Source organism: Ahaetulla prasina, unplaced genomic scaffold (genome assembly GCF_028640845.1).
Source record: "Ahaetulla prasina isolate Xishuangbanna unplaced genomic scaffold, ASM2864084v1 Contig380, whole genome shotgun sequence".
In the NCBI taxonomy this organism is placed as follows: domain Eukaryota; kingdom Metazoa; phylum Chordata; class Lepidosauria; order Squamata; family Colubridae; genus Ahaetulla; species Ahaetulla prasina.
In genome coordinates, this window is record NW_026682154.1 from 1 (window position 1) to 9,150 (window position 9,150).

At 36.5% G+C, this 9,150-nt stretch overlaps 1 protein-coding gene across 1 annotated transcript; it reads left to right on the forward strand.

Annotated features, from left to right (window-relative positions):
• Positions 1–2,279: 2,279 nt before the first annotated feature.
• LOC131187345 (iron-sulfur protein NUBPL-like) lies at positions 2,280–7,644 on the forward strand (the record flags this gene model as incomplete). The annotated part of the gene is made up of 3 exons (XM_058161594.1): positions 2,280–2,530; positions 2,775–2,922; positions 7,594–7,644. Coding segments are annotated over exons 1-3 (262 nt in total), but the record flags the coding sequence as incomplete, so codon positions are not given.
• Positions 7,645–9,150: the final 1,506 nt, after the last annotated feature.

The window sequence follows — 9,150 nt, forward strand, 5'->3', positions numbered from 1 at the left end:
GGTATAGTTTTCTCAAACTTTGATCTAGTTACTGTGTGAAAAAGAGTGTCACACAAAGAGTCATGTACTTTAGAGGGAAATTTATTGTTTCTGACTCCATCTTTTACATCCAAGCAACGTAAAGGGGCAGCAGGCACCAGCTGCAATCATTTTTAAAATGTATTTCCTTTCTTGGGTAAACTAGCACAACTATGCTACGACACTTGCTTTTTGTATGGGAGGAGAAGGTGGGATGGATAAAAAAGAACTAAAAACTTTAAAAGGCAATTTTAAAAAAATGATGCCATGGATACTAGACTGTTTTAGAGATTAGTAATATTGGGGGTTGCAACTCTTGCAGTATTACTTAATTAATTATTGATTGGCATTGGGGGCACTCCTGAGGTGCTCATCGCCTAGAAGCGCCCAGCGCTAGTACCTCCAACCCCATTGGGGAAAAGCAATGAAAGCGTTTTACTCCGTTTTGAAGAGGTTTGAATGACAGGGGACTCTTCCCTCCATGTCTCTCCTGTGCCTGTGTTCTAAAGATGCCTATCTTTAGAGGGAAAAGCAAAGAGGTTTTCAGAATTCTCAGAAGATCTGGTTGGGGAACTCTCCATCCTTACAGTAATGAAGATGCTGTATCTTGTATGTATCCTTTCACAGCTGTTAATAGTGTGGTGGGAATAGGTGGAAATTTTTTGACACTCTGGTACATAACAAACTTCTAAAACTAAAATCCTACGGCATCTCCGGACCCCTCCACAATTGGATAACAGCATTCCTGTCAAACAGACAACAAGTGGTCAAAATAGGCAGTGCTCTATCAAATCCTGCTCCTGTCAATAGCGGTGTTCCCCAAGGCAGCGTTCTAGGACCAACACTCTTCATATTATACATTAATGATCTCTGTGACCATATTATAAGTAACTGTATTCTCTTATGATGATGTTAAACTATTTAACACTACCAACAATACAGCTACCCTTCAAAAGACCTTGACTTTGTGTCGAATGGTCAAAAACTTGGCAACTCAAATCTCAACCAGCAAATGCTCTGTCTTACATTGGAAAAAGAATCTGAACACTAAATACAAGCTCGATGGACATTACCTTGTAGATGACCCCCACCCTGTTAAAGAGATTGGAGTTTTCACATCAAATGATCTAAGTGCCAAAGCCCACTGCAACTACATCACAAAAAAAGGCTTTAAGAGTTGTAAACTTAATCTTGCGTAGCTTCTTCTCCAGAAACACTACACTACTAACCAGAACATATAAAACATTTGCTAGACCAATTATTGAATACAGCTCACCTGTCTGGAACCCATACCTCATTTCGGACATTAATACAATTGAGCGTGTCCAGAAATATTTTACAAGAAGAGTTCTCCACTCCTCTGATTACAACAAAATACCTTATGCCACCAGACTTGAAATCCTGGGTTTAGAAAATTTAGAACTCCGCCGCCTTCGACATGACCTGAGTTTAACTCATAGAATCATCTGTTACAATGTCCTTCCTGTTGAAGACTACTTCAGCTTCAATCACAACAATACACGAGCACACAATAGATTTAAGCTTAATGTGAACCGCTTCAATCTTGATTGCAGAAAATATGACTTCAGTAACAGAGTTGTTAATGCCTGGAATGCACTACCTGACTCTGTGGTCTCTTCCCAAAATGCCCAAAGCTTTAACCAAAGACTATCTACTATTGACCTCACCCCATTCCTAAGAGGTCTGTAAGGGGCATGCATAAGAGCACAATAGCGCCTACCGTTCCTGTCCTATTGTTCCCTGTGATTGTTATTACATACGTATGATTATATTTATGCTTATATATCGTATAGTTATTTCATGCTTATGCTTATATATACTGTTGTGACAAATAAATAAATAAATAAATAAATAAAAGGTTTTGCTGTCGCAGTCTTTAAAAGATTCGAGACTGTTAAGGAAGGAAGAAACTCATTCAATCGGTGTTTCTCAACCTTGGCAATTTTAAGATATGTGAGGTTTAACTTTAACTCCTAGAATTCATCCGCCACTGTCCTGAGTTGCCAAGGTTGAGAAACGTATGAAATACAGCGCAGTGGGCGAGGGAAACGCCGGAAGAGTCTTTACTGTCGCAAGTGCCGTTCTAGCCAATACAGTCTACTCTATAGTTCCCCGAGATAAAAAACAACAACACAAAAGAACAGCTCTAGCTTTATTGTCCCGGAAATGATTTAGCAAGAACTGGTGCCTGGAAGTGCATAGTTTGCAGTTTCTCACCGGGGACCCTTCCGGTTTGGTTCCTTTTATTTCCTTTAAGACTTAGGGTGAGCGCCTCATCTCAGAATGCAAACTCTATCGTTTTAACTCTTTAGCTGTCAGATTCACCTGAGCGATGAACTGCATAGTGCAATTTCCTTCGCAGAAAACTGTAGGGGAGCTGCTTGAGAATAACTCCTGCTAATACTGAAGGGGATTTCGAACAAGATAAATGGTTGGCAATCGGTTCTCCGTAAGGCTGCTAAACCGAGTGGCGGCAAATTTGAAAAAAATGGTAGGCTTTTAAGGTGCAGGTCTTTGTCTCGCTCGTTTCGTAAGTGTGATCCATGACTTGCTGTCATATGCAACAGTAATGTAGCAATATTGTGGAATTTTAAGAGGTCCAAGAAGAACAGCAGGCAATTACTGTGAGATGGGACATCTTCCTAGGTTGCTTTTTTTTCTTCAAATCGGCAAACTCTTAACGCATACCGTAGATCAAGTCTTTGAACATGTACACTCTTGCTTTTTCTTTAAAGTCATCAAATACGAAGGATGATGTCCTCCAAGACAAACGTAGCAAGATCATGGCTAGAGGGCTTCCGAAACAAAAGCCGATTGAAGGAGTTAAGCAAGTGCTGCTTGTAGCTTCTGGTAAAGGGGGCGTAGGAAAGTCCACAACGGCTGGTAAGTCGTTCATATTGTATTGGGAATATAGTATATGCATATCTGTGTTTAACGTTTTAATGGATGCATTCCATTTATCGTTACTGTAATTATTACATTTTCTTAACATAACATAACATAACATAACATAACATAACATAACATAACATAACATAACATAACATAACATAACATAACATAACATAACATAACATAACAACAGAGTTGGAAGGGACCTTGGAGGCCTTCTAGTCCAACCCCCTGCCCAGGCAGGAAACCTTACACCATCTCAGTCAGATGGTTATCCAACATTTTCTTAAAAATTTCCAGTGTTTTTCCCTGCCTTGTGTGTGTATACACACAAATACACACATGCATACATAACATTCAAACACATATGCATGCATACACACACATGCATACATAATATTCATACACACATGCATACACACATCATGCATACATAACATTCATAAACACATGCATGCATAAATACATACACACATGTATGCATACATAGCATTCATGCACACATGCATGCATACATACACACATACACACACATGCAAACATAACATTCATACACATATAAGTTACTCAAGGCAGCAAATGATACAGAAATAGCATTATCAAAATGAGTAGTTTTTTTAAGATTAATTTAGAAAGCCAGATCCTGAAGATGAAACTGAAATACTTTGGCCACCTAATGAGAAGGAAGGACTCACTGGAAGAGCCTAATGCTGGGAAAGATTGAGGAAAAAGAAGAACGGGACGACAGAACGAGGTGGCTGGATGGAGTCACTGAAGCAGTAGGCATGAGTTTAAATGGACTCCAGAGTATGGTAGAGGACAGGAAGGCCTGGAGGAACGTTGTCCATGGGGTTGCAATGGGTCGGACACGACTTCGCAGCTAACAACAAAAGATATTCAGTCCTTAAAAAGAAGCTTCCCCCCCCCCCGATTTATCCAATAATCCGCCTACCAGCTGTGTTGGGTTGCTGACTTTCTAATGCCCAACAAATACTTTGTCTTCTTTAATTTGCATTATTTTGTTTGGGTAAGATGAAGACGGAAGATAGCTTTGCTTTTAATGTAGCTTACCATAGCAGAAGGAATAGCTAGCAAGTAGACCAAGCCTTTATAATTTTTCTTCGGACAAAGGAGGACTTGAGATCGCCCATAAATGCTCCTGACAGTTTCTTCTGGCGAGGAGTCACAAGATAGCATTCTCCAGTTGGTTAGAGCTCTAGAAGTTGAGGAAATCACCATCTGATTCAAGCCATGGTTGGCACTTTAAAAGGACACTTAACTTCTTCTACCTCCTTTTCTAATCACTTTTGGAAATTGTTAACTGCCTTTTCAGCAATTAGGAATCTTTAGATCAACATGCTTTAAAGTACCCAATACTTTCCCTCAATCTCACCAAAAGTTTTAACTAAGTGCAGGTAGTCCTTGATTTATGACCAAAATTGGCACTGGAATTTCAGTCACTAAGTGATGCACTTGTTAAGGAAGTCATGATGACTGACCCTGATTTTATGACCTTTTTACAGTGGTTGCTAAATAAATCACTACAGTAGTTAAATGAGTAACATAATTATTAAGTGAATCATGCTCTTGTGAAGCAAATCCAGCTTCCTTCATATTTTTTTTTTTTGCTTGTTGGAAGCTAGGTAGGAAGGTCGCAAATCGCAATCATGTGATTGCAAGATGTGACTGCAACTATCATAAATGCAAGTCTGTGGCCAAGTGCCAAAATTGTGATACCTGACTGTGAGGATGGTTGAATGTTATCACTTCAAGGACAGCTTGTAAGTTACTTTTTCCTAGGTTGTTGTAATTTTGAACTGCCATTAAATGGTTATAAGTCAAGGGCTACTTATAGAACAACTGAATAACATTTTTTTCATTAAACCACAAAAGGGTAATTAAAAATTTGATTTTAGAAAGTTAAAGAATTTGGAAACAAGAATTTGGAATTAATGACAATTTCAAAATTATAATATTCTGTGGGAGAATGTTTTGGATTATGTAATTTAACTATTTAGAAAAAACATAATAAATAAGACTTCAAAAATTGGATATTAGAGGAATCAAGAAGGAAATAAAAATTATATTAAAGGAGAAGTTAAACTTTATTCACTAATACAGAATGAAACAAACTCTTTTGAAGCATTAGATATATTGGATATTTTTTAACAATGAACCCAGAAGTTAATTTTAAGAGTTATTCTCTCTATAGATAATGTTTAAAAGATGCTATGAAACAGAATCAATTTTGCCTGACAAGATTGGTTTTAATTGCCTGAAAGTGATTTTAAACGTAATAGGTCACAAGAATGATCTGGAAAAAGATATTACAGTAGACATACAAAGAAACCAGCTGATGTCTTAATAATTAAAAGACATATACAAATAATAAGAGAGTGACCTGGATAATTTTTATATATTGGATTTATAAAAAAGATTTATTAAACTTTGAATAATTTTGTGAGAAGTGTAGGAGAAGAAGAGGAGTGCTTGGGTACAGAATCAATCTGGAGTCATTATGTTTCCACAACCATTCCAAATCTAGCCCCCCACCTTTGAATTCCATTAATTCTTATCCAGTGCCAATTTAGTGCTGACCATTAGTTTACCATTAGATTCTTGTGTATAGGCTTGAGCAATAAATATTAACTGGAACTTAAAATGTGATCCTGATTCTTTGCGCCTGACAGAAGGGACAAATAAAAAAATCAAGTTTTAGGATATTATTTAAGAGGCTAAAAATTGAGAATTTTAGAAAAGGGATGAAAAGTTGGTTTATTTGATCACGGTTAGAATATATATGTTATCTCTAGTAATGGACTTTTGTTGACCTCAAAATTAAAATGACTGGATTTTTTAATAGACAAGATGGGATATGGTAAAAAGAGATAATTTATTGTATTTTAAGAGAATGTGATAAGTTACTAAAATTGTTTATGTATGTTATGATGAAGGGGGAAGTCAATTTATACATTTCCTTTTCTTTATATTCTATTTTTTCTTTCTCTTTTTCTTCTTTGCACCTTTTATTCCTTTGTTTTGTTTTAGTTTATATTAGTTTGTATTGTTGTAAATTGCATTTTTTTAAATAAAATGGTTTGTTAAATAAAGAAATACTTTTCTCTGCCACTTGTAGATGAATTTGATCAATTTTCCAATTAGATTATTTTTTTTGGCCCCCCCCCCCCCCAAAAAAAAAAAAAAATTGGTCCTTTTCTATTGCCAGAGACTTACAGTATTCTGCTAATGGACAGACAAGCAAAGTCCAAGCTAAGTTCCATAATTTCTTTTTAATATTCCAGGCTTACAGCTAATTCAGTCTGCTGTTTTATTGCAAATGATTGCCTCCTTCAATTTCATTATACCACTGAACTCTTTAGAGTTGCAGCTTTTTTTATTCCAAATATTTTTTCCTTTGTCCTTCTCCAGTGCTAGATTTAATTCAAAAAGCCTAGGTTGGCATCCAGCACCCTGCAAATCTGCCTTCACCCACCTCAGTCATCCTTTGTGTTATATTCCTCTTTTGGTAATATAAGGAAATGAAGCCAGGAAGTCCTTTTCTCAGTTCTTGCTCCAGCTTTACAAAATAGACTCTAGAATTAATATTCACACCATCTGTCTTAACTTTTGGAGAGATATTTAAGTTCAAATGACTAATGAATTGGCACGCTTTTTAATTTCAAATTATTGCGTTTAATCTTTGTCTTATATTTTGGTTTATGTTAATTATTAATCGTGTAGTTGTATTCAATTGCAAATCATCATGAGACATTGATTTTATGCTCTATAAATAAGAATCAAAATCCCATGCAGTCTTTGGGTGTCATAAAATGTTCCCCATCCTGACTTAAAATGTGCAGATTATGGTTTCCAAGGTATTATTTCCAGCATTTTTATCTGTGGATTACAATAACTACAGCTCAGTAATTGCCCAGATTTTTTTTAAAAAAATTATAACTCAGCAATGTAGACACATTCCTTCTATTGACTGAATTTTTTTTTATTAAAAAAGTTTTATTTTAACATTCATATCCAATAACATATTTAATGTACCATCATATACAATTAATCGGACCTGCCCGGTCACCACCCCCTTCCTTTAACTCTCTTCCCTTCTCTACCTTCTTCTACTTTCCACAACCATCCTCCCCCTCTCTTATCTACATCCTCTCCTCCTTCCTCCCTACTCCTTTCTTCTCCCTCTTCTATCCCTCTTCCTTCCTTTCCTCTTCCTCCTCTTCTCTTTCCTACCTCCTTCTCTCTTCTACTTCCTTCTTTCCCATCATTCTGAAGTGGTAGCCAGGCAGCTCCGATCTTACATTAATTATACATCTTCAATCATCTTTGTACATTAACCATCAATCCATTTTCTACCCTCATCCCCCCTCCCCCTCCCTTCCCCTTCCTCCCCCCACCCCCCGGGACTTCCCAGAACCGAATACAGGGTATAAAACTAACAACAAAAATTAAAATATAACACAAATCATAATCCATAGTCACTCCTTAAAACCTCAACTCCCCTTCCAGAAACAAAGAAAATACATTTCTTCCAATCCATTATATATTAGACCATTCCACTCCTAGAGTTCTCAGAACTATTGATTGAATTTTTGATGTTAATACTGCAAGAATTTTAATAAATTCTTTTTCTTCCTTTTTCAGTAAACGTAGCCCTTGCATTGGCAGCAAATGAACCGGTAAGTGCCACTGAAGGTTTGTTTCAGGAATTATAAGACATATTACTAACTTCTCTGTAAAGATAGTCTTAAACCAGTTGCAGTACTGTGATTTCAGTAGGGTTTTTTTTTTTGTTTTTTTTTGTTTACATTTATATCCCACCCTTCTCCGAAGACTCAGGGCGGCTTACAGTGTATAAGGCAATAGTCTCATTCTATTTGTATATTTTTTACAAAGTCAACTTATTGCCCCCCCCAACAATCTGGGTCCTCATTTTACCTACCTTATAAAGGGTGGAAGGCTGAGTCAACCTTGGGCCGGGCTTGAACCTGCAGTAATTGCAGGCTCTGTGTTCTAATAACAGGCTTCTTTACCAGCCTGAGCTATCCTGGCCCTTGTTTTAGATAATAAAGGTTAAATTCTTTTCACCCTCTAGGATTCTTTGAATAAAAATGGTGAAGAAAATGTGAAAATTATTATTTCTAATTGCAACATCAATATTGCATAAGTACTATAAGCACTGCACACACTGGGGAGCAATAAAATGTATTCTTAGAATTAAGATTTAATTTTAAAGTTTGATGCATGCATATATCCCGTTGTATAGAATTGTAGAATAAGGCAGGAATTCTTGTATTATCTCGGACAAATTGTTGTCCTATATTGGAAAACCTTCCAGTAATGGAGCACCCACAGCTCTAGGAGGCAAGATGTTCCACTGATTTCCAGCACAGAATGACTGATACAAGGGTCTCCAACCTTGGTCCCTTTAAGACTTGTGGACTTCAACTCCCAGAGTTCCTCAGCCAGCTTGACTTTGACAAAAACAAAGTTGACTTTGTATATAATATACAAATGGATGAAGACTATTGCTTAACACAGTGTAAGCCGCCCTGAGTCTTCGGAGAAGGGCGGGATATAAATTCAAATTAAAAAAAAAAAGTCCACAAATCTTAAAGGGACCAAGGTTGGAGACCCCTGCCTTAATATGTATTCACTGTTTGAGTTTGCCAACACCTTTACAGTTTGTCAATCTTTACAAATTCCTACCAGGGAAAAATCCCAACAAAAATATTGAAAAGCCACAAAATTAATTAAAGCCATCTGGCTACCATTCTGTTTTCTCAGACCATGGCATAATTTGGTTAGCTTCTTTTTGGCTTATAGAAATATATAAATCCAAATATTCATGCACACATTTTCAGAAAAGACTGCAATCAATCAAAAGAGTAAGGCTATTATTAAAAGGTTCACAGCCCTTTGACACTTTCAGCATTTCAGTGAGCTTCTTATTTCAGCCACTATTCATATTCTATTAGAGTTTAAGAAAGAATTACATTGTTTAAATAGTAATAAGGTGCCTAAGATGAACTCATCAGGTATATATAAAGAAGACTTTCACTGAAAAACCTTTATGCTTCCTAGGCTTTTATTACATTAACAAAAAGGCCATCTAGTTCCAAAATACTTATTCCCTGTCTAAACCCCTTTTGATTCTCTTGAAGTCTTTCAAATGAATATTTAATTTCCATTTCCATGCCA